General features: G+C 42.2%; 1 protein-coding gene across 5 annotated transcripts in view; it reads left to right on the forward strand.

Moving 5' to 3' along the window:
- Positions 1-26,467, forward strand: part of NEK10 (NIMA related kinase 10) — a 225,545-nt gene that overhangs the window by 52,728 nt on the left and 146,350 nt on the right. For all 5 annotated transcript variants that reach the window (XM_006153310.3, XM_006153312.3, XM_006153311.3 and 2 more), the window contains exons 6-13: positions 200-284; positions 9,159-9,200; positions 11,231-11,309; positions 12,976-13,043; positions 15,416-15,495; positions 16,889-16,975; positions 20,661-20,885; positions 24,864-25,003. In XM_006153310.3, coding sequence (XP_006153372.1) covers positions 200-284; positions 9,159-9,200; positions 11,231-11,309; positions 12,976-13,043; positions 15,416-15,495; positions 16,889-16,975; positions 20,661-20,885; positions 24,864-25,003 — 806 coding nt within the window. The remainder of the gene's footprint in view (positions 1-199; positions 285-9,158; positions 9,201-11,230; positions 11,310-12,975; positions 13,044-15,415; positions 15,496-16,888; positions 16,976-20,660; positions 20,886-24,863; positions 25,004-26,467) is intronic.

Below are 26,467 nucleotides of genomic sequence, written 5' to 3' on the forward strand. Positions count from 1 at the left end.
GAGTGCCATGAAATATTACTGAGTTATCAAGGGCTCCCTGAACCAAATATCTTTTAGGGGACTCTACTTCATAGGATGAACATAGGTTTATATGTGTTTTCCCCTTCAATGGGTCCAGTGCTCAAGGACCACGTGCTCAAGTAACTGTCTCACTGGGCGTTTAATCACGGACATATTGTTTTCTGTTTTCTTTTTCCAGAGAATGGGTTCATCGAGCACCATCTATTCATTTTCTGAGAGTGTTAATCTGTCTGCGGCTGCTGATGAGGGATCCATGTTACCAGGTTGGTTGGAAAAAATAAAAGTATTTTATGTGTTATGTTGATGAAATAAGAAGTAACAAGCTTTTCTTTGAGGTGTAGACCATGTCAATTCTTTTGTCTTTCTCGCAAGTCAATAGCGTCCAAATCTGGGAAGTATCTCACCTGCTATTTAAAACAATTTGATGGAAGTGATTTAATGGACCAAAACAAAATTTTTTGTTTTAAAGCTGTATTTCTACTGTCTTACGGACGGGATTAAGTGAATTAAACTTTTGTTCTATGTTTTCCTTGTTTCCTGGCCTTTTAAATGATTACCAGCTGAAGGAGGGATCCTCGTAGCCATAGTTTCAAGCATGTGCAAGGCTAAGGAGCTCACTGGGTCGGAATAGCAGGGCAGCGTCCAAATGGCTTTCTGTTCTGGGTGCCCCATTTTCTGGACAGGTAGCATCCACACGGACAACTGTGTGTTCCATGTGTTTCTGAGCTGCCTTTCGCAAGTCTGTGTGAGTCACATATAATAAGGGTGGACCATGTGTTCCATTTCGCCTGAGTCAGTCCCACTGTGTGCTCATCACGCCCATTTAATTATTGCTAGCCCCTCTTACTCTCTCGTGTGTCTCAGTGTAGACGAAAACATTATATATGTCAAATTAATAAAAGAAGTAAAGAGGAAGATCCAGTTTCTGGCTTGTAGAAGTTAGCAAAATATTTGCCTTAGAGCTATTCCGTTTGTTTAGAAATTTGAGGACAATGGAGTTTTACTTTGCTGATCTCCCGTATAAAGTATCGCCTTTCTTTTTTCTTTAAACGGAAAAGAAATCATTATTTATTTAATGGTATTTATTATTATTATTATTTTATTTTTAATTTGCTGTAGAGCACATGCACTCATCATAGAGAGACAGAGAGAAAGAGAGAGGGAGACACAGTGCGAAAGCAAGCTACCAGGTCTGGGACTCGAACTACTGACGGCCATGGCCACTCATGGCCACTCATGGCCGAGTGTACTAAACTACGATGCCACCTGCTGACCCCCAGTATTGCCTTTCCTAATCTAGGTCTTGATGGAGTGGAACAGGTTTATTTCACAGAGCTCTAAAGCAAAGAACTTGGTGACCACTTTGTTTATGAAATCTTTGTGACCAAAGCACACCTGATTGCTAGTCTTTCCCCAGAAGGGGCTCTCTTTGGGCCTCTTCTAACCAGCGCTGATCCTCACAGAAGAGCCTGTGCTCAGGCTGTTACTCAACATCTTGAGTTGCCAAGAACGGTTGGCCGAAGTCACAAAGCTAAGCTGGGGTTTCCAACGACTTAGGCTGGTGAATCTCGGCAAGCCTTTGCCATTGCTCCCCATTCCTGTCCTCCCTTGTTGAATCCGTCTCGCAGGGTCCATGGTGGCTGTTCCAAAGCATCCCCCCCTTCCCCCGCCCAGCCCCGCTCCTGCTCCTGTCACTCTCATCCGATTACATCATCAGCTGTTACAGAGGGAGGACTGGGCCCGCCCTAGTGGGAGTTCTCTTACTACTACTTCTTTGTTATTTGAAAGATGCGGATTATCACGCAACTTTATTTCCTTTCAAAAAAATGTATTTTGATGATATAATCAAAAATCTAAACTGTTAAGTTCCATTTTTTTCCAGTGATGTGTTTAAAAGGGATATTCTGAACACTGAATATTTGCTTAAAACTGTGTTTTTTATGTTGCTGGGTCTGGGACTCAAACAGTGCAGTTGACCACGTGAGATCCAGCTGTCGTAACCACCCCACCACCAGTTGGCCCATCTTCTGAAATGCTAACCTCCCCCCATATTCTTTTCTGTGTCATCTTCTGAATGTTCCATACTCTAGGCTTCAACTACCATTTCTTTGTTCTTTGCAGGCAGGTCCATATCTTCAGCTTCCAAATTGCCTTTTTAAGTCTCCCATTTCCAGAGATATTTTGGACCGTTTCCTTAAGATACCTCAAGAGGTTTCACAAGATCAAACTGTCTTCAAAATGACACTGTGATGTGATTAGCTTTCCACTGTCACTCTTTTTTTTTTTTTTGAGAGATTTTCACTATAGGGCGTGTGTGCTCACCAGAAAGACAGAGCAAGACAGAGAGACAGAAAGCGAGAAATCACCCCCCAGGGGGGATGGCCACGTCCCAATCCCTTCTCCACCATTCTCCTCTCGGGATCTTGAGCACACATGCACATGCACCCGGCATGAGTTTAAGCTACCGGGTCTGGGACTCGAACCACGGTCAACTACATGGGAGTCCAGCGACATAGCCATTGTGCTAACTGCTGGTCCCTCCACTGTCACTCTTGCAAGTATACAGTGATGTTTTCAGAGGCTACATGAGATGGGAGGACATCACGGCTCTGGTGGCTGATGGAACACATCCTTGTGCATTCTTGCTTTTCTTTTTCTTTCTTTCTTCCTTTCTTTTTTTTAAAGAGATTTTTTGCTATAGGGCATGTGCACTCACCAGAGAGACAGAGAGACAAAGAGACAGAAAGTGAGAACTCACCCCTCCCTGGGGGGGAGGGATGGCCATGCCTCAATCCTTCCTTCTCCATTCTTCTCTGGGAATATTGGGCACACACACACATGTGCCCGGCCTGAGTGTTAAGCCGCAGGGTCTGGGACTCGAACCATGGTCAACTACATGGGAGTCCAGTGACATAACCATTATACCATCTGCTGGTCCCATTTTTTCATTTTTAAAATTTCTTGACTTTAATATCAAATACGGCAAATATGAGTAATTATACCATATAAGCGAAAGCTCTTTGGGGTTCTCAGCAATTTTTCAGAGTATAAAGGAATTCTGAGACCAAAAAGTTTGGGAATCACTATTTCTTTTAAAGTTGATTTCTTTCATGAGAGAGAGAGTGAGGGGGCAGGATACCCCTAATGGAGTCTTTATGCCACAATCACCCTCAATCTCAGCTAGCCCAGATCATGGACATGCGTGTAATCAACGTGTTCAGAGAGCTCCCAGGGCCGGAACCCAGGACCTTCCCCATGTTGCCTTTCCACTGTGCCATCACCTCACCCAGGAACCACTGCTGTAGCTCTTTCCACTCAGTAACTTTAGACTAGAGCTCTTCAATCCTACCCCTCATTCTTGAACCTTCAGAACCAACTTGTGATTCTCTGATACCACCTCTCCCCTAGACTTCAAGGTGTGAAACTTTAGAACCCCCATTCATATTTCTCTTTTACTCACATCCCCCCCCCCATCTAATATACCGAATAAAACAGTAGCTGCTGTTACACCTGGAAAGTTAAATGATGGCCACTCCATAGAGGGGCATTAACATTGTGGCCACGGAGTAAGCAGCGTGGATGATGGTTTTTGAGAAGCAAGGCAGAACGATCATGTTAGTGGTCCAGTATTAAAGGCTCACTGCAATGCTTTCACGGTCATTGCTTTAGTTGCTGAATAAAGTTAGGATGAGCACACATACAAGGAAAGGACATTTTGCAGGTCATGCAGCGGTTAAGGTGCTGGACTTCCACACGGCTGACCACAGTTCAAGTCCTGTCCCTGGTAGCTTGAAAATCACATCGGGCACATGTATGTGCATGCCCAAAATCTCAAGAGGAGAATAGGATAGAAGAGATTGCCGTGTGCCCATCTCCCCTGGGGGGTGATTGTCACTTTCTGTTTCTCTGTCTCTCACCGGCAAGCACACGTGCCCAATGGCAAAGAACTGAAGAAAAAGAAAAGTACTATATTAACAATACCCATGTCGGCACAGTGTGCTCCTTTTTAAAAACATACTTTTTAGTAGTATTATATTATTGGATCTACTAAAAAAAATATGAAAAACTCAGAGCGTATGCAGAGCAAAGGCATTGTTCACCTTTTACAGACTGAAGTTCTTTCCGATGAGAGGACTTTCTGTAGGTCATTAGGCTCAGAAGTGTAGAACCCAGTCTCCTGCCCCTTTTGTCCTGTGATCAGCCAAAGATGCTGAGGTCTCAAAGGGCCCACAGGAGGCATTGCTGTAACCTAAGCATACAGTCATATTTGCCTTTCAGATGAGTAACCAGAGCTGTTAAGCCAGGTGTGTGTATATGTACTGTGTAGTCATGGTTTTCTCCAGTTTACACTCTCGGGCCAGTGCAGCCCCATCAGTATAACCAAACAAAATACAAAGAAAACCATGGGTCCATAAACACTCCGTGACCTTGCTCCACTCTCGTTAGGAGGATGGAGGAAAAGTGCTCATTTTATAAATAAGGAAGGTTAAATTCTGGAGTATATAACCACAACATGTTCTTTCTTTTTTTTTTTAATTAATTGATTAATTAAATTCCATGTGTTAGTATTATTTTTTGATTTTATCAGACAAAGAGAAACAGAAAGCGAGAAAGCAAGCTGCCAGGTCTGGGACCCGAACCATGGTCGGCCACGCGGGAATTCGGTGCCTTTAACCATCACGCCACCTGCTGGCCCCAGTCAGAACATTTTCTTTTTCTTTTTTTGGAGAGGTTTTCCTACAGGGCACGTGCACTCACTAGAAAGACAGAGAGAGAAAGACAGAAAGCAAGAAATCACCCCCTGGGGAGATGGCCACACCGCAATCCCTTCTTCTCCATTCTCCTCTCGGGTTCTTGGGCACACACACACATGTGCCTGGCGTGAGTTTAAGCCACCAGGTCCGGGACGCGAACTGCGGTCAACTACATGGGAGTCCAGCGACATAGCCATTACGCCAACTACAGGTCCCAGTCACAACATTTTCTGAGAGTAAAAACAATCTCTTCTTCTTATACTTTATAGCAACAGTTCTGAAACTGTGTTCTACAGGAGTAAAGGGAATTCAGAGAAAAGAGGTGTGCTTGGTGACCGAGGCCTGCTAGCTCCCCCCAGGAGACTCCTAGTACACAGCAGCATGTTAAAAGCTCTACTTCCCAATGTGTCTTGACTCTAAAACTCTTTTTTCCCCCTACTTTCTTCCTTCCCTCTGCTACACCTTCCTTCCTATTATTCTTTTCTTTTCTTTCTCTTCTGCTTTTTTTCCCTTCTTTCTTTCCTTCCTTTCGTATTTCATTTACTGCACAAAATAAAATGACTCTTTCCAGGACACGGTTTGGGAGGTACTGACATAGTTCCATATGTTAATATTATTGAATGCGTAATACATAAATATCTCTGTCAACATTTAAAAATAACATGGCTGGGACTAGCAGATGGCGTAGCGGTTATATCACCGGACTCCGACTATGGTTCGAGTCCTGGATCCTGTGGCTTGTTTCACTCTCTCTCCAGCAAGTACGCTCACCCTAAGGCAAAAACCTCAAAAATAGATAGATAAACAAACAAACAGACAAATAAATAAATAAGTGAAGTAAGATGACCATGACCAGTCACTTAGACATTGTTTTCTCATTTGGTTTCTTCCTCTTCCTAAGCTTCCAATTTGAGTCTCCCTCATGTGAATGAGTCTTACATTTCACTGCCTTGCCCTGACTTTCTCTGGAGCCTGTTCAGCAAGTACGCTCACCCTAAGGCAAAAACCTCAAAAATAGATAAACAAACAAACAGACAAATAAATAAATAAGTGAAGTAAGATGACCATGACCAGTCACTTAGACATTGTTTTCTCATTTGGTTTCTTCCTCTTCCTAAGCTTCCAATTTGAGTCTCCCTCATGTGAATGAGTCTTACATTTCACTGCCTTGCCCTGACTTTCTCTGGAGCCTGTTGCACATTGTTCACCTGGACATGTCATCGACACCTTGGCAGGCCCAACACTGTCTTCTCCTCCACTCTGGTCTACCCTTCACTCCTTTTCTGTGTCTGTGAATCCTGTCCTCATCCTCTCTTCGCCTGTACTCAAATAGAGCAACATCTTCTCTTTCGCTCCCTTTCTTCCCAGTCTGTCTTCATGTTTATTTGATAATAGCACTTCAAAGTCTGTCCCTGTCCTTCTATTATTTATTTACTTTCAGACAGAGTCTCACTTTGTGGTGCTCCTCTTGCCTGTGTCACTGCACCTGGCCTTGGGGGGGCGGGCAGGAATTTAACCTGGGCCTCCCATGTGGCCTCAGCCTGCTGAGTGGCAGTGTCAGCTGGTATGTGTTTGCCCTTCCATGCTTAGTCCCACTCCTACTGTTTCCCAGTGGGCTCCTAGCTGACTCTCGTCCTCTTCGGCTCTTTCTAAACTAGAAGGGAGTCTTTATCCTGGTTCTGGCTGGTCCCTTGCACACACGTCGTCAGTAAGTCTTGCATTCTTCACAGAAAAGTTCAAAGTCAGATTCCCATTTAAGTCCTCCCACCATTTGATCCCATCCTCGTTTTCTAACACTTTTCCCAATAACGTCCTTTATGGAGTCCCGGAATTGCTGCTTTCCAATTTATGGAACATCTTGATGTGCTTTCTATACAACTCCTCCGCATGCTTGAGCTGATTGTTCCCTTTGCTTGGAATTGCCTTTATTTCCCTTTCTCCCCGATTTCTACTCAGCTAATCTGCCCATCGTTGTAATCCCCCGGTCAGAGACTCCCACCCTTATGACCTTCACCTCAGTCTCCTCAGCAGGATAGATGTGTCTGTCCCTCCTCTGGGCCGTCACAGCTCTTCCTGGGTAGCTTTCTCATGACCTTTATCTCAGTCTTTCTTACATCCTTCTTATTGTGGGCCTGTTTTATGTTTGTCTAAAGCTCAGTGAAGTAGGCCTCTGGTAAATTCGTGTCCTCTTTAAAACCTAACTCACGACTTTTACATCACAAGAATGAGTAAAACTGTTGAATAAATATAAGTGGTTTTGAATGTTATTTTTTTATCATTATATGCATAAAACATCCCACCACAACAAGGGAGAGTGTATACATTATTCTCATATTCTTTAATTGTAATTCGATGGATGATGCTTCAAACTAGTAGTCATAGAACTATTTTTGAGTTAGAATTTTTTTTTCCTACTTAAGTTTCAACATGGGTAAGGTTAGTGTTTCCAAATTCACTTCACATAGAATAAAGAAACTGTGGCTCAGGAAGCTTTGAGAACCTTTGGCTTTTTCCCAGCCTGCCTACTCGGTTGGCTTCATAGCTCAACTAGATTGTTCTCTCTGACACTCATGTACTCATTGCTGTGTGTTTCCCAGAATTGAAATGGCGGCGAATGTTTATATTTCCAATAACTTCCTTGTGTTCATGTTAAGTAAGCAGAGAGATGTCAATACAGCTTCAATGAAGCAAGTCAGGGCACTGAAAACACATTTGCCTACAGATAAATGCCAATGGAGGTAACCCAAGAGCACTTCCTTGGAACTGCAGTTCCAACCAAGTCAGTCTCTTTCACTCCAACCTCCCATTGTCCCTATTCTCTAATTAGCACTTTTAGGGCAGTTTCAGAAGTATAAGAAAATTTCTGCTTACTGGGTATTGGATTTAAAGTCCGGTATCAGGGGACATTGTGCAAAGATTACCTATACATTTTGTTTAGGTCTGTTCTGATACTTAATAATTGAATACCTACAACTGTGTGTCTTATAAGAATAATGGTTATTCAGCTCCTAGTGGAGTCTGCATCTGATGAGAGCCTTCTTGCTGATGGGTAACGTGGTAGAGGGTGTCACATGGTGACATAGATTCTGTGTCCATGCAGCTCTGTCTTGCTCCCTCTCCATCCAAGCCCACCAAGACTCAAGTATGAGTGCCCTGCCCTGATGACCTTAATCCTAATCACGTCCCAGAGGCCCAACTCTTAATCCCATAATCAGATTGTCTCCACCCTCTCTACACCATTCCAATGTCACACCAAATTTTAACTCACAAATTCTGTGGGCTCACATTCAAAACCATGTCATATTTGTTGAGTATATGGGTTTAATAAGACCATTAGCCCAATCATTTCAAGGAGAAGACTTGTTGTCTAGTGGAGCAATGCTTTTTAAACTTCAATGAACCTATAAATGACCTAGGGATCTTGCTGAAACTCAAGAGTGTGACTAAGCAGTCTGGGGTGAGTGGGAGATTCTGCATTTCTTTCTTCAAATAATTATTTATCTAACTTTTATTTATCGTTATTATTTCTTAATTTGACCAGAGAGAGACAGAAAAAGTGAGAAAGCAAGCCACCAGGTCTGGGACTTGAACCGCAGATGACCAAGTGTGAGTCTAGTGCCTTAACCACCATGCCACCTGCTGGCCCCAAGATTCTGCATTTCTAATCCACTCCCAGGTATACTGATGCTGCTGACCCTAGGTAAAAAGACCTAGAAGAAAGTCCTGGGAATTCAGTTAGGCAAAATGGTTTTCTTTCTGGGACTTAATTTCCTCCTCTTTAACATGAGCAAGTAGAATGAAATGATATCTAACAGTTCTTCTCAACATTTTGTGATGATATAAGAGAAAGTCAAGGAGCCAGCACATGGTGTAATGGCTATGTCATTGGACTCCCACGTAGTCTACCACAGTTCTAGTCCCAGACCCAGTGGCTTAAACTTCATGCCGGGCGTGTGTGCGGATGTGCCCAAAATTCCAAGAGGAGAATGGAGGAGAAGAGATTGTAGCATGGCCATCCTCCCGTTGGGGAGTGGTTTCTCGCTTTTATCTCTCTGTCTCTCTGGTGAGCATGTGCACCCTATAGCAAACATCTCTCTCTTTCTAAAAAAAAAAAAAAAAAAAAAAGAGGAAGTCAACAGAGTAAGGAAGAAGGCTGCTGTTCTGGGCACATACTCGTTCTCTTATCTCAACCCAGCTTTCATATTTATTAACAGTTCATCTTAAATGTAATATGAAAGCCACTCCATTTTCTGTAATTACACTAGAATGTGTATCTTCAAGAAATAATTAAAAATCTTATGCCTTAGTAAAGAAGTTGCGTGTAAAATGCACTTCCCTGTACCTTCCTCTGTTATATGTGTCCTGTTGTTTTTCTTTTATTAGGAAATCCTCCATGGCTTGGGTGGGATTGAAAACCTAGCTCAGGTAAGATTCCTTTTCATCTTGTGGCATGCCCTGGGCAAGGATTAGACAGGCATGTGACAGAGGATGACTTTCCTCTGTCGCGCTGCCTGCAGGAGCAGGTGGGGCTGGTAAGTGTGAGCGTGAGGCATGAGACTCACAGAGCAGGGAGGGACCCATAACATAACATTTTGTTCTGGCTAATAGGGTTCACTTTCCCCAGCCTGCTGAAACGAGACAGCGCTATAAAGGTCACATGCCTTTACTCAGTAATGACAAGAGTGAGTGTTGGTTGGCGAGCTCAAGTCCTCTGCATTGTACAGATGATGGCGCAGAAGGGAACATCGAGTATGGAGATGTTTCAAACGTCTTCACACACGAAAAGGAATTACTGTGCTCACTAGAATACTAATAAATAAATGACAAAGTGGGAAATAAGTTTGACTTCATCGACTTTTTTTGCTTTGGTAACTACTGAGGGAGGGTGAGCAGGTGAATCTATGAGATGAGTATCTCAGAGTTTTGAGTTTATTAAGACTATAAAATAAAATTTCTGGGCATATCATTGAATTAGAATAGCTTAGTCTCATAAAACTTATAATGTGTATAGAAAGAATGATTTTTCTAATAAACTAGCAGTCCTGCAAATCCATTCACAGTTATGAATGGAAGGTTAAATATAATGGCAATTGAATGTTAAATTTATTTTATGATATTCTTTTCTTATTCTTAGGAAATTGGTGCATGTTTAATTTTTGTTTTTAAGGATTTAAAAAAAATAATTGGCTCAAATGGGGCCAGCCGGTGGCATGGTGGTTAAGGTGTTGGATTCCCACATGGCCAACCAAGGTTTGAAAGCCAGACCTGAGGCTTGGAAATCATGCTGGGTGTGTGTGTGTGTGTGCATGCCCAAAACCCCAAGAGGAGAATGGAGGAAAAGGGATTGTGGTGTGGCCATCCCCGCTGGGGGGTGACTTCTTACTTTCCCTTTCTCTGTCTCTTCTTGACAAGTGCACACACCCTATAGCAAAAACCTAAAAAAAAAAAAAAAAAATTGGCTAAACGTTTACTTCATTTATGAAATAATCAATCATGAGATTATATTGTAAAGAATCTTCTCATCCACTTTAACTTCCATTATAATCTCAAAAATATGTGTTTCTCTGAGCCAGTTTCTTATTATAATTAATTATCCACAGTGGGAAATTACTAAATTATCTCATACCCATTTTCTTATGATTATTGCTATCTGCATGTATGCTGGTTGGATATATTTTCAGATATTATAAAAAGTAAAGTCAAGGGAACCAGCAGTTAGCGTAATGGCTATGTTGCTGGATTCCCACGTAGTCGACCGCGGTTCGCGTCCTGGAGCTGGTGGCTTAAAACTCACGCTGGGCGCGTGTGCGTGTGTGCCCAAGATCCCGAGAGGAGAATGGAGAAGGGATTGCGGCGTGACCATCCTCCCTGGGGGGTGATTTCTCACTTTCTGTCTCTATGTCTCTCTCTGTCTGTCTGGCGAGCGCACGCGCCCTATAGGGAAAAACCTCTCCAAAAAAAAAAAAAAAAGTCAATAAAATATATGCTGTGTTATAATAATTCTTCTAGAAAAGTACCTTGACAAATCAACATTCTATGTACTATGTATCTTGTATTTGAATGGATGTTGTATATTACACTGCAAATTTATTCAGTTATAAAAGTGTGATGCTTTTGAGAGTTTATACAATCTTTAGACAGTCCCTTCCTCAACTTTAGTGTAGGCAAGAGGAGGCAAAGACTCCAGAAGCCAATATGCAGTGTATTCTGGATGGGAAATCGCATTTTGTATACTGTGGTGACGTACAGTGTGAATGAATGTAAAATAAATAAATTTAAAACCGAAACCCAACCACCTTTTGCAATGGAACGAAACTGGCCCAGAAGGAGCACTATTGTTTGGTGGATCTGGTGTGCCACCTACAGCCCATTTTGAGAACTGCACAGTCTTAGTCCCTGCCCGTGTGCTTTTGGTGCCCTCTCCTGACTGACATCTGCTGTGGTCGTTCTTGCAGTACATGGAGATTGTGGCCAATGAGTACCTGGGCTACGGGGACGAGCAGCACGGTGTGGACAAGCTGGTCAACATGACGTGTAAGTGCTGTCATCAGGAACACAGCCGGCTCTATGGATGCGCTAGAATAAGCAGTATGGTGTTTCCAGCAGGAGGAAAGGAGACTTGAATACTTATGAGTGTTCCCTCACACAGGTAGCGTGTTGAGAGTCTGTGCCACCTGTTCTGTTTAGTGGCAGGATACACCTGGAAAGAAGACTTTTAGATCACACGTATTTTTTTTTTTTTTTGAGAGGTTTTTGCTATAGGGCGCGTGCGCTTGCCAGGCAGACAGAGAGAGACAGAGAGACAGAAAGCGAGAAATCACCCCCCAGGGGGGATGGCCATGCAGCAATCCTTTCTCCTCCATTCTCCTCTCAGGATCTTGGGCATGCACACACACGCACCCGGCATTAGATCACAAGTCTTATCTTGAAAATCATGCTTAATTTAATGAGAGAAGTGTCCATAAAAGCAATTTATAGTCCAAATATTTTTGCCTCTTTGATTCTTATTCAAATGTCAGACATAGACTGGCCCCATGCCCGGTGGTTAGGGTAGCTGGATCCCACTTGGTCGGACAGAGATGGAATCCTGGCCCTGGTTGGTTGAAAACCATGCCAGGCCTGTGTGCGTGCAGGGTCTCAATCCTGAGGGGATGGAGAAAGTGAGAAAAATGGGCGCTGGAGTAGCCACAACCCACCCGAGGGCCCTTTCTCCTCCTCTTTCTGTCTTTTCTGTTCCTTCCTGGTGAGCACATGTGCCTTCTGGAAAGCAATTTAAAAAATTACCAGAGACATTCAGTTTTTATCTGTTAACTTGGGCTATGATAATACCTCTCTCGTGGACTCTAGAACACTCAGATCCTAGAAAAGGAAACAACGACAACAAACCTCACCTGAAGATGGTAACGTGGGAGCACTGGTCTGTGCGTGTGAGGTGGTCTCCAGTCACTCAGTCCTTTCTTTTGGGAGACTTCCCCAGTTCCACCCTTGGTCCTCTTCAGACCTCCTGTTGTTGTGGGATGCCAGCCGTTTTCTTTGGGTGGATAGACTGGTCCCCATTATTTGTCTGCAAGTCAGCACCCCGAGTTCCAGATATGCGGAGGGAAGAGTCTGCAGCGAGCCCTAGGCTCCAGGAAGATCCTTTGAAAACAGCTGTTTCCCTCAGCTGCACGATGGGGCCATCGCATTCATTGGTCTTCCTTCTTCCTCTTTTTCTTTTGTTTTTAAAAATTTGCACTCACCAGGATGAGAGAGAGAGAGAGAGAGAGCGTGAGAGCACACTCCCCTATGGTGGACAGCCGCACCAAAGTCCCTTCCACGTTCTTCTTTTAGAATTTTGGGCGTGCATTCACATGCACCTGCTATGTTTCCCTCTTCTTTTTATAAGTTAAGATTTTCATGGAGAACCTGATAGGCTTTACTTTCATCTTGTCAAAGAACTTTAGTGGAAGAAGAGATTTGCCCTTTTTGGTATTTCTGTATTCCTCATGATAGTAACATTATAAAATTAACATTAGAGCTTGAGGAGTAGTCCCTGGAGTAAGGAAACAGCCCTGCCTCTCCTCCTTCCATGTGCCCCTTTGATGTTGTCTGTGGTCCCCGTTGCCCCTTCTCTGCCTGCTCATCAATATGCAGACATGAGCTCTGAGGACGGCCCCTTTAAGCTCTGGATCCTTCTCTGAGTTCTTTCCTTCCTTTATAGATATTTTCCAAAAACTCGCTGCTGTCAAAGACCAAAGAGAATGGGTCACCACAAGTGGAGCCCACAAGGTGAGTGGTCCCTGGAAAAATGCCTCCGTTCACGTGCCGAGTTCAGACTGTGATCAAACCGGGTGTCATTGTAATTCACAGACCTGCTCCCCTGGTCGGCAGTGGTGAATCTGTCAGTCCTTTATATTCTCTACTAATCCAAAGAGTAAATACCAACACAGTAAATAAGGGTCTTCTGAAATTCTGTATTTTTTTTTCTTTTTTCCTATGCCACTTAATACCAAATAAATTTATTGTTTAGTTTAAATGTTGCTTGAAAAACTTTGGCTTTGAGACCAGCAGTTAGCGTAATGGCTATGTCGCTGGACTCCCACGTAGTCGACTGCGGTTCGAGTCCCGGACCCGGTGGCTTTAAATCACGCCAAAAAAAACAAAAAAACTTTGGCTTTATATAAGCTGACCCTAGGTTGTTTTGTTTGTTTGTTTTTAAGTAAATAAATACATCTAAGTAGGCAAATAAAATGTGTGTATACATATAAGTAAATTCCATATGTTATACGGGGTTATGTTTGTTTGAACTGTATGAAATTGCCATTGTCCGTAGGCCCAAAGTGGCTGAATATAAGCAATTTCATATAGTTCAACCTCATAATAAGATGATGCAGAATTACAAGCATATGAGTCATAGATGTATTTTAAGATGGATGAGTACAAGTTTAAAAAATTAAATTAATTTAAAAATTAAAATAGGTCAAATTTATATTTATAGCAAAACTGTTTAGAACCGAGTTTTGGTTACTTGATGAATTCTCATACCCCAGGAAGCCACTCTCCAGCGTATACTGGAACAATGTTGTTTAAAATGTGTTAATACAGGCTGCTCCTGGTGTAGGGGATGATTCTGGGTGAGGCACAGGTCAGTGTTTTTTATTTCAATGGCCATCTGTTTCACTGGCATTATTGCTTAGGGTGTGAGGAATCTTTGTGTTAGCATTAAGATGTCAGGTGGATGTGACCAGAATTGTGAAAGTGACACGTCAAGGTTTCAGGTTTGGGAACCAGTATAATAGATGTCAGAAAAAAAAAAGGAAAAGGTGAGAGAAGAAAAAGAGGATGAGTTTAGAAAAACAAAGATATAGATAACTTCATTAAAGAAAAAGAAAAAAAAAAACCTCATAATAAAGGAAAACCCGTAACAAAAACAAACAAAGAGAAAATATTTCAGCAGTTGCTCTGTACAGGCTGCAGCTCTGACCTAGGGTGTGACGGGCTGTGTACTTTTCTGAGGGGCTCTGGGTTCTGAATATTTACAGAGACGATGACAAACTTATATTAATGAGAATTCAGGGGAGGCGGCTGGCCAGGTGCAGACGACTTCTCTGCTACTTAGGTTTGTGTTTGGCTACATCGGTCTTGTCTTTTCCACACAGATTAGAAATTTGACAGGCAAATGGAATGCTTGATAGTATTGACGTTTCTTGCTTAGTTTTGGGGAAAAACGAAAGCTTCGACATTTTGTTGAAAATAGTTCCATAATTTGGAAAGTGCCTAGCGCTACTGGTGGTCTAATTCCTGTCATAGGGCCTTCCCTTGCTCCTTGGGCAGGGGTCGGAAGTGATGTCTGGGCATACGGTAATAGACGGATATGTGAGACCAGTTGGTCCTGTAGCTAGTCCCTTTCCCATCTTATCCTGGGCAAGAAATGGCTATAGGGAGCCATTTCAGCATTTCAAAGCAAAGAGGCATGGGCACTTGCCCCTATAAATAACTGGCTATTTTCAATGTTTAGTACAACTTTTTTTTTTTTGGAGAGATTTCTGGTTTAGGGTGCATGTGCTTGCCAGAAAATAAAATAAAAAATCGCCCCCCCCCCCCAAGGGAGGAGGGCCATGCCACAGTCCCTTTTCCTCCATTCTCCTCTTGGGATTTTGGGCATGCACACACATGTGCCCAGCATGAATTTTAAGTCATCAGGTCCAGGACTTGAACCATGGTCAACTATGTGGGAGTCCTGCGACATAACCATTATGCCATCCGCTGGTCCCAATAAAACTTCTTTTAAGGGCTAGACTCTATATTGACTACAAAAAATAAAAAGTAAAAGAACGTGTATGAGACTTGATAAAGTATAACATATTCATTATTCTGTAAGTGAAGCAACGATAAAACAAATAGATTGTATTGACAAAGAATAATGTTTATGAAGGCATATTTAATTCATGGACAAATTTTAATAAGTAACATTAAGAAAAAACGAGAGAAGCTATATAATTGTACATAGTTTGTACTTAATTGTATATGCTCACACATTTTAAAATACTGAACAGAAAATAATAGTGTTAGCCTCTGTGATCTTGAGAAGGAAACATTATATTATTTAAGATGCTTATCATGCCCATTACAAGTAAGCTTTATTTTCCTTTGTTTCTCAGACCTTAGTAAATCTACTCAGTGCCCGAGATACGAATGTTCTCTTGGGTTCTCTTCTGGCTCTAACTAGCTTAGCAGAAAGGTAAGTGCAATTTCATATTCTTTCCAGTTCTGCTGCCGCAGCAACCTGGGGGGAATGGATACAAAATAAATTAGTTACCTTGTCACCCACTCAGTAAACATTTGTCCCCCTAAGTGTGAAATAACATTATATGCTGAAGAAAACCCTGGATGGGAAGCATTATTATAAAATTTAAGTCGGAGGGAACCAGCAGTTAGCGTAATGGCTATGTCGCTGGACTCCCACGTAGTCGACCGCAGTTCGCGTCCCAGACCCGGTGGCTTAAAACTCACGCTGGGCGCGTGTGTGTGCGTGCCCAAGATCCCGAGAGGAGAATGGAGAAGAAGGGATTGTGGTGTGACCATCCCCCCTGGGGGGTGATTTCTTGCTTTCTCTCTCTATGTCTCTCTCTGTCTGTCTGGGAGAGCTTGCACCCTATAGCAAAAACCTCTCCAAAAAAAAAAAAATTTAAGTCAGAAAGATGGATCATAGTTCATCTTTTTTCTTTTCACTGACTGGAAACATTTACCTAGTCTTTTCAAATTTTTTAAGAGAATTATTTATTTAATTTTATTTATTCATCTTATTTCTATTTGACCAGAGAGAGATACAAAAAGAGAGAAAAAGAGAGAGGGAAAATGAGAAAGCAAACCTCCAGGTTGGGGACTCAAACTGTGGTTGGCCACATGGAAGTGTCCAGAGCCTTAATCACCATGCCACCTGGTGGTCCCACAATTACCTAGTCTTTTATCCAATGTTCAGCTACTTCTGCTTTCAAAATTACCATAGTATCTTTTTAACGGCTGAATCTCCTTAAATTTCTTCTATCTACTTAAATTTTTTTCTTACCTAGCTATTCATTTTAACATATAAAATATTTTCAAATATTTTTGATGTTTAAAATATTCCTAGGGCAGGCTCTGTGGCCTGGGGTTAAGGGAGCCAGATCCCACATAGTCAGCAGTGCAAGTGTGAGTCCCAGCCTTGATGGCTTAGAAAACATACACTGTGTGTGCGTGTGTGTGTGAAATCATGACAGAAGAGAGAAATAGGGGAGAAGGGATTGTGGCATGACCATTCCCCATTGTGGGGGTGCTTTCTCTCTCCTTCCATTTCTGTCTCTCTGGCGAATGCACACACCTGCTAGAAAAAAAAATTATTTTTAAGAAAACCTGTCTCCCTATAGATGTCATAATTATTTTAAATAAAAAAGCATTAAGTATATTTTTCATGCTGTTTAGTGGATCATTGGGGGAATAGCATGATTTCTTTTCCTCCCTTCTTTCCTCCTTCTCTTTCTTCTTCTTCTTTTTGTTTGATCTTTACTCCTGAGATAATATGAGAGCTAAGATACTAGATAAATTCATGTAGTAAAATATGCTTTTAGTAGTTACTAATGTTTTTCAATCTGTAGTCCAGAATGTAGGGAGAAGATAAGTGAACTCAACCTTGTAGAAAACCTGTTGATGATTTTACATGAATATGACTTGCTTTCCAAAAGGTAAGATTGCTAATAGGAAAAAGACTGTGTTTTATGCATATATACATATTTTATTTTATTTATTATTATTACTATTTTAAAAATTTGCTATAGGGCATGCACGCTCTCCAGGGAGAGAGAGAGAGAGAGAGAGAGAGAGAGAGAGAGAGAAAGTAAGAAAGCAAGCCACCACGTCTGATGCTTAACTCTTTAAGAGTGTTAAATATAGGGGACCAGCAGTTAGCGTAATGGCTATTTGCTGGATTCCCATGTAGTTGACTGCGATTCGAGTCCCGGACCCGGTGGCTTAAACTCATGCCAGGCGCATGTGTGTGTGTGTGCCCAGGATTCCAAGAGGAGAATGGCGGAGAACGGATTGCGGTGTGGCCATCCCCCCTGGGGGGGTGATTTCTCGCTTTCTCTCTGTCTCTCTTTCTCTCTCTGTCTTTCCAGCAAGCGCATGTGCCCTATAGCAAAAACCTCCCCCCCCAAAAAAAGAAAAGAATTATTGGGCTAGTCCTGGTACGTGGATCCCACATGGCCAACTGGGTAGTTTGAGTCCTAGACCTAGTCCTAGTTTGAGAAGGAGAAAGCAATGGAGGAGAAGGGTTTGCAGAATGGCTGTGCATTCTGAGATACATTCTTACTTTCCCTCTCTTTCTGGTGAACGTATGTACTCTGTGGCAAATACAAAAAGGTAGAAAGAAGGAGAGAAAAAAAGAAAAGGATTATTCAGGAAACTGTTCAGGATCACATAGTATGTTACTCATTATTATGTATCACTAGTAAATATTTATTAAGGAATTAGATATTTTTAAAGTAATTATTTACTTATTTAATTTTATCTATTATTATTGTAATTCATTTTGACCAAAGAGAGACAGAGAGGGAGAAAGGGAAAGTGAGAAAGCAAGCTATCAGGTCCAGGACTTGAACTATAGTTGGCGTTGTGAGAGCCCAGCACCTTATCCACCTTGCCACCTGCAGGTTCTGGAATGGGATATTATTATTAAGGAATATTTATCTCTCTGGTCAAATTAAAATAATAATAATAATAATAAATAATGATGATGAATAAAAATAATTGTTTAAAAAATATAGATAAGAATGTATATACTTATAGACTTGTTATCTGAATTTATTTACCCAACAAACAAGGTGCCAGACTGTACATTCAGTGTTGGAAAACCAAAGACAAGGTGTGAGTGTGTGGTGTAGACAGATCCACTACAGTGCAGCAAGTGTGGCCGTGGGTGGATGCTTGGGGTACTCCTGGAGCACAGACTGGAGGCTTCTGATTAGAAGGAGGGTCATGGCAGGTTTCCTGGAGGAAAGAGGAGCTGCATAGATCAAGGGACAGAGCAAGTGCAGACAGAACATGCTCCAACATGGCGGCACAGAATTGGGTGTGTTAGAGGAAGGTGCGTGGTTGGCCCCTCTAGAGCAAAAGAGGAAAAGTGCCAGAAAACTAGAGCAGAAATTAGTAATAAATTAAAAGTGTAGCTGATTTTGAGCAGTTTATTCTATATGCAAGGATGGACTCTAAGTACTTTTGTGTATGAACTCTTTTTAAAAATTATTTATTTTATCTTATTTGTTATTATTATTTTTAATTTGACCAGAGAGAAAGAAAGGGAAAGTGAGAAAATAAGCTGCCAGGTCTGGGACTCGAACCCTTGGTCAGCCATGTGGGAGTCCAGCACCTTAACCACCTCACCACCTGCCAGCTGCTCGTGTATTAACTCTTGATCTGCACACAATAGTATTTTTTCCCCCTTTGTTATAGATGAGGCAATAAGATACCTTTGTCACTATGCTAAATAAGTTTGTGGATTTTATTGTGAATATTATGGGGATTCACAGAAATAATTTAATTTAAGCATATTCATATATATATATATATATGCATAAAATATACTTATTTATTTATTTATTTTAAAGAGAGATTTTTGTTATAGGGCACATGTGCTCACCAGAGAGACAGAGAGAGAGAAAACGAGAAATCACCCCTCCCCCTCGGGGATGGCTATGCCATAATCTCTTCTCCTTCATTCTCTTCTTGAGATCTTGGGCATGTACGTACACACACCTGGTGTGAGTTTAAGTCACCAGGTCTGGGACTCAAACCATGGTTGACTACGTGGAAGTCCAGTAACATAACCATCAAACTCATCTGCTGGTCTTGAGATTTATATATTTTTAAAAAATATTACTCTCTTAGCAGTGCATGAGGCGGGTGACATAAGGAATATATCCACCCAATAAGGTCCATTTAGAACAAGAAGGGAATGTTTGGTGTAGACAGTTTGAGGAAGTGAAGAATACCGTTTATCGAAGAACATGTGTTCTTAATTTTTGAGCAATAAAAGCTTGAGAGGGAGTGCTGGCATGGGAAATTGACTCTGGAGAAAGGAATTACAGAACAGTAGAGGAATGAGAATATATATTGGAGAAGCTTCAGTATGATCAAGGAGAGCAAAGGTGGGGGAAGAGGAGTTAGCTAGGTACATGGCTTTCCAGAGAACTAACCCCAGCAGAGTTTTGGGAAGTGGAGACATTGACGAGGGCTCTTACTGAGCAGTGGCTGGGGTTGGAAGGAGGTCTCTTGGATGCTTGCCAGTCTTCTGGTTGAGAAAATGGAAGAGATCGTGTCAAGATTAGGGATCACTTCCTCTAAGAGGAAGAACAGACTGAGGGAGAGGGGTATGACTTTGAGATTAGACGCAGTGTGGAGAGTACTGGTGGAACCTTGCGTAGCTGAAACTCCTGGAGGTTCAGAGCAATGCCGGGCTGAGACCAGGATGCCAGGATAGAGGAAGTGTTCGAAGACGTGAAAAGGGACGACACCATCCAGGAAGAGTGTGTAGGCTGTAAGACGGGAACACGAAGGAAGATTCTATGGAACATCTACCATCATGTTTCACAGCTCAGCTGAAACTGAGGTTTTTTATCATCACTTTTATGTACTTCTCACTGCATGTATAGTCACTGAGCACTTGCGCTCACTCCCCCTGGATTGTAGTGTTTTTGACATTTTCTATAAATGTCTTAGTTTGGTACTCAAAAGGTTTCTGAAGATTAAAAACAGCCTTTTGGTATGGCTTTTATCTTTAGCAGAGTGTAGGTCATACTGTTAGGACCCAGTAGCTACTTGGTGGTTGTTAGGTTTTAGCCAACCAGTGCAGGTTCATGTGGATTTAACTTAGAACAGCGGGCTTTGTCTGTCCTGCTACTTGGTTTTTGTGAATGAGCACTTACTGGAGCACTGCCATAGCTAGCCGTGTGTGTGTGTTGTCTACGGCTGCTTTCTCGGCATAGCTGAGAGGCTGAGACAGAGGTAAGGTGGTCAGCCAAGCTGGAAGTATTTAGCATTGGTCTGTCCTTTACTGAAAACGTACACGGACTCCAAACCTAGCAAATGTTAAAATTCTATGTCCCACGTAGTGATCTAGCTCTGGTCTAAATGTTAAGTGATTAACACATGATGCTATGATTAAAGAATTTTTTTTTTACTTAACTTTACTTACTTTTTACTTTATTTATTTTAATTGGAACAGAGAGAGAGAGAGAGAAAGGGAAAGTGAGAAAGCAAGCCTCCAGGTCCAGGACTTGAACGATGGTTGACCATGTGGGAATGCAGCGCCCTTAACCGCCACGCCACCTGCCGGCTGTGATGCTTATCCTCACCAGCTCCATCCCCTTCCAGGCTAACTGCAGAGTTACTGCGCCTGCTCTGTGCCGAACCCCAGGTGAAGGAGCAGGTGAAGCTCTACGAGGGGATACCTGTCCTCCTCAGTCTGCTCCATTCCGACCACTTGAAGCTGCTCTGGAGCGTTGTCTGGATCCTCGTCCAGGTTTGTGAGGACCCGGAGACCAGTGTGGAAATTCGCATTTGGGGAGGCATAAAGCAGCTTCTGCATATTTTACGCGGGTGAGTCCCGATGGCCTTCGGCCGACTTTGCCCTCTTCGTGGAGGACTGTGGACTCTGACCAGATGGCAGATGGGGTCCTCGCTTACCTCGCTTCCTGCTGCTCTGGCTTGCCTTTCATTGCTCACGGTTTCCAGAGTCGTCTGTATCTGCCTCAAGCGTGTTCTCAGTCACGCCAGGGGCATTCATGTTTAAATTCCTTGGGAGTCATGATATATTTATCTTCGCATCACCTCCAGGGTAGCTCCGGGAATGTTGCAGCCCGTCATTCTGACACTGTAGGCTGAATGGATATTCAGTAGCTTTTTTTTAAACAGAGATTTTTACTATAGGGTACGTGTGCTGGCTGGAGGGACAGAGACACAGAAAGATAGAAATCACCCCCCATGGGGATGGCCATGCCACCATCCCTTCTCTTTGGGCTTTTGGGCATGCATGCACATGTGCCCAGCTTGTGTTTTAAGCCACTGGATCCAGGGCTCGAACCATGGTTGACACGTGGGAGTCTAGTGACATAACCATTATGCCATTTGCTGGTCCCCAGAAATCCAGTAGCTTAAAGAAAACCTCGGTCTTGCCACTTTTCCTTTGAATATATGTACTTTGTAATACCAAAAGTGTAATCATTGCTAACATTTTACAAAAATGCACGTACATATATATCATCTATATATAAAGAGAAACAAAGCCTATGTTAAAAAGACGGATGTATAATTCTTATTTAAAATAAGAGAAAATGTCATGAATCACATGACTGGTACATTTCTGACCCTGGCCTGTGGTTCTGCTTTTCCCTCTAGTCCCTTAAGATGGGTATTGTTAGCAATCCTTTTTTTTTCTCTCTTAAATGTATTGGCAGCGGGCACAGTAGCTCACCAGAAAGACAGAGACAGAGAGAGAGGGAGAAGGAGGGGGAGAGGGAGAAAGCACCTGCCAATAGGGTGTTGTCATGCCTCATCTCTTCTCCATTTCTCCATCCTGTTGGAACTTGGACACACACACACATGCACACACATGCACACACACACACACACACACACACACACACACGCACATCTGGCATGGCTTTTAAGCCTCTGGGACCAGGACTGAGTTGGGACTGGCCATGTGGTAGCCAGCTCCCTTAACTACTAGGTTAGGTATAGGGCTTATCCAACTGTCTCTCTGGTAAAAGTAGAATTCCAATGACGTGTTCTAAGCTACAAGCATGGGAAGGAGTGGTTTGTTAAAATAGTTTCAAATTGAAATTCTTCTGAAGTATGTTGCAATGCAACTGCTTTATTTTATAAACCCAAGATATCAAAGTATTTAATAATAATTTTAATGCCATCCATGGGAAGATTCTAGTACCTAATATTGTTATATTAACAAAGCATAATTTGGTCTTATGGGTACTGGTTCAGAGTTAAAAATGAGTATGCCTGTTTGAAAGGCATCACATTTATGATCTATAGTATATAAATAAACCTCATTCTAATAAAGCTGGTGACTTATCCATTTTCATATAACTAGATATTGGGACCAGCAGATGGCATAATGTTTATGCTGCTGGACTCTCACGTAGTAGACCACAGCTCGAGTCCTGGATCTGGTGGCATATATATATATAATACGCATACATATATATATATAGATAGATAGATAGAAGATACACACACACACATATATATACACATAAAACTAGATATTATCGGGAACCAGCAGTTAGCGTAATGGCTATGTCGCTGGACTCCCACGTAGTCGACCGCGGTTCGCATCCTGGACCCGGTGGCTTAGAACTCACGCCAGGCGCGTGTGCGTACGTGTCCAAGATCCCAAGAGGAGAATGGAGGAGAAGCGATTGCGGTGTGACCATCGCCCCTGGGGGTGATTTCTCGCTTTCTGTCTCTCTGTCTCTCTCTGTCTGGCGAGCGCACGCGCCCTATAGCGAAAACCTCTCCAAAAAAAAAAAAAAACAAAAAAAACCAAAACTAGATATTATCAAACTGATATTATTAAGACTTTGTACTCATTATACCTGTGGGGATATTGCAGAACAATGTGTTAGTAACTTCATTTTTTCTGAGGGAACATTTCAAAGCATAAGAATAGGCTGTAGAGATATGAATGCGAGCTTTGTTAACAATTTCTGTTATTACCTAAACAAAGGACAAAAAGTGTATCTGAATTATCTATTTGCTTTTATAAACAACACATAAAAATCTCAGTTGTTTCAAAATATAAATTATAAGTCTTTCAGTAGCACTATAAAATAATAAACTAGCCCCTTGGTCAAAATAATTACAGTTGCCAATGGTTTTTTATGGTGGTGGTTGTTTGAATTTGTAGGATAGTAATGGTGATGTTGGTGGTAGTTATTAGTTATTGTTAATTGATTATGCCTATTGCAGTAGTTATAGGTTGCCCTCCTGGAAAGTAGTTATTTTCTTAATGATGAAATAAAATTTCTAATAGGTAAGCAATACTTTAAAGACAAAACCTGTCCTTTATCTCCACATAGAGTTGAGTCTAATCACGTCTCTAGCTTTCTTCGTTTGTTCACATCACAACTATCCTTGATAGGAAATAATTCTTTTAAGTCTAAAGAGTCATTTTCCAGTCTGTTTCAATGGTGCAATGTTAAAAAACTCTTCCTTAGAAAGACGATTGTATCTAAAGACTTAAGTCTCTTAAATATGTCTCATTGCTCTGGGGAAATTTATTACCCCAGCTGGATGAACAATATTCTTTCAGGGCTAGTGCCTGTTCCTGAGCTGCCTCGAACTGGGACGAGGGGAGTGGAGGCTGTCAGGCTGTCTGGTGGTTTGACTATGAGTAGATACTCTTGTCAGGGCAGTTTCCAGAACATTTGTTCACACCTATTCACCTGCAGTCCCAAACTCAAAGGCAATTTCCAAAGGGTCACATACTCCTAACTAGGTGGAACTCTCCCTAAAGTGTGAGATTTAAGGTATCTGTATCAACAGATAGCACCCCCTGTTGTGACTGTCCCTACACCCAGCTGGATTAACTTCTCCATGCCCATCATAGAAGGACACTAGTAGACTGGATAATGTGGGGGTGGGAGAAGTCAAGGAGACCTCATTCACCTTATATTTGAGCGCACAGGAATCCAGATGGATCTGCTGCCATTAGAAAAATAAATGAATGGTTAAAATACAGTAATCATGTGAAACCGAAGGGAATAAAGCAGACAGAAGACAGATGAATCCACTGTGAACACAGTGCATGAAGTAAACAAAGAATTGCTTTATTTTATCAAATGCATTAAGCAAAACATGAATTTATGAAATGAGATTAGAAATGAAATGATAGGACAACAAAACAGGGGAAAAGACTGCAGAGCTAAGAAAGAAAATGAGGACCAGATGAGACCCATGGGCCTAAGAAATTAACCAGAGTACTAGGAAAATCCAGAGTACTAGAAACAGAAGGCAAACTTGGAAAATCACATGCAGTACACAGGAAAAAGACAAAGGAATGAAAGCATTAGAAAATGAAAGATATGACCAGCAAGAGGTGGGTTTTCAACATGTGGTAATTGAGATCCCTGAGACAGAGAGTTAAGTTAAAGAGAGAACATTTTCAAAGATATGACTAACATTTACTAAATAAAGGAAGATTAGAACTTCATGAAAAAAGACAACATAGAATAATCAAGACTGAGATGTATTCAAGTGAGTTGACTGCAGGAAGAGAGCTTAAAAACAGGGGTGGCCATGTGGAACAGTGGCAAAAGACAAGCTTTCCAAGGCATAGTGCGGAGTCAGTTCAGTAACCATACCCAAAAAAGAAAATGAAAATGGTTCCTACCTCACACCATATACAATTGCTTCTAGGTAGATTGGAAAGTTAAACAATAAAGAACACAGAAGAAAACTTCATGGCCCTTGGGAGGCAAATCGTTCTTAAACAGGACACAGAAAGGATTCACCTTGAAGGAAAATGGATAAGTGATCTGTGCATTAATTCTTTTTCAGAGATAGAAATTTTGTTTCTGATCGTTCCTCCATTGGAAGCCTGTCTAGTGCAAATGCTGCAGGCCGAATCCAGCAGCTTCATTTATCAGAGGATTTAAGCCCTCGGGAAATACAAGAAAATATTTTCTCTCTTCAAGCAGGTATATATGCTATATTATTATGCTTTATTCTTTGATAGTGTGTAATTTATTATGTTACATTAGTATTCCTTGTTCTAAATGTCTATGATAATATTCATTAGGCATAATTTATAAGAAAATGTAGTTAAATTCACACATAGGCCAAAGCTACTTGGTACCAATGTTGGACTTACACATTAACAACACAACAAACTCTCCTCCCGTTTTCATGTTCTGAACTCGCTGAAAAGTAAAATCAGAAGTGAGAGCAGAATATTAGCTTTACTATCAGTGAAGCTGGATTAGAGGATGTAACTTGATCTGTGGCCAGAATGATGTGTCCTGTAATTTCAAGGTCTCCAGGCAGCTTGCTTAAGGGAAAATCCATAGTGCACACATCAATCCATGAGGTGCAAGGGACACCTACCTTCCTCACACGACTTCAGTCCATAGCGAAGGCAGAGGAAGATGGTTTCTCCTGCAGAATGTTCACACGGAAGCCACGGCGGTGATGCATTGACATGCTCATTGGCAGAGTCGCTTGGAATAGCCCTGCATGCCATACCCTGCCTGGGGATACCCGCCTTCGGGACAAGTGGGCTACAATATGGTCCCAGTGCTGCTACCCAAGCATGGTGTCCTAGAGCGGCCCACAGCAAAGAAGCAGAGAGGCCTGGCGAGGGCCCGTAGGAAGGCAGGGAGACCCCAAGAGAAGTAGGCGTTGGGAGAGGGAAGGGAGGGACAGAAGAGGTCCAAGAAGGCCACCTTACTTTATCCCGGAGAACAGAGACCTGTTTTTGCAGAGGTATGACATCAGGGAAGTTGGATCCTCCTCTCAAATGGCCAATCACAGTTTCTGCTCTGTTCACACTGACCAGTCTCTACCTTAATGCAAGGGCTCGTGGGCTGGGAGTCCCATGTTTGAAGGTGCTCCAGGAAGTCGAATCCAGCTGAATCTCAGAGCTCATTGCATTTCTAGGACCATGTCAGAGCGGGTGAGATGGATGGTGATAGAAGGTGGAAAAGTGGTTACCTACCTGTGGGATTTTAGGGTGTAAATGCCTGGGAAGGGCACCAAGGAGCCTGTGGGAGGTGAAAATAGTCCTTGTATTCATCCGGTGGGCTGCGGTTGGAGGGTGTAAAGTATGTCATATCTCATCAAGCTCCACAGTTAAGAGGGGTTTACTTTACATAGTATTTTTTACACTTAAATAAAAAAGGAAAAGTAAATAAAAGCAAAAAATATAAGCATCTTTTTTTTTGAGAGGTTTTTGCTATAGGGCACATGCGCTCGCCAGACAGACAGAGAGAGACACAGAGACAGAAAACGCGAAATCACCCCCCAAGGGGGATGGTCACACCACAATCCCTTCTCCTCCATTCTCCTCTCGGGATCTTGGGCACGCATGCACACATGCCTGGCGTGAGTTTTAAGCCACCGGGTCCAGGACACGAACCACGGTCGACTACATGGGAGTTCAGAGA

The sequence above is a fragment of the Tupaia chinensis genome, unplaced genomic scaffold (assembly GCF_000334495.1).
Source record: "Tupaia chinensis unplaced genomic scaffold, TupChi_1.0 Scaffold000368_1, whole genome shotgun sequence".
In the NCBI taxonomy this organism is placed as follows: domain Eukaryota; kingdom Metazoa; phylum Chordata; class Mammalia; order Scandentia; family Tupaiidae; genus Tupaia; species Tupaia belangeri.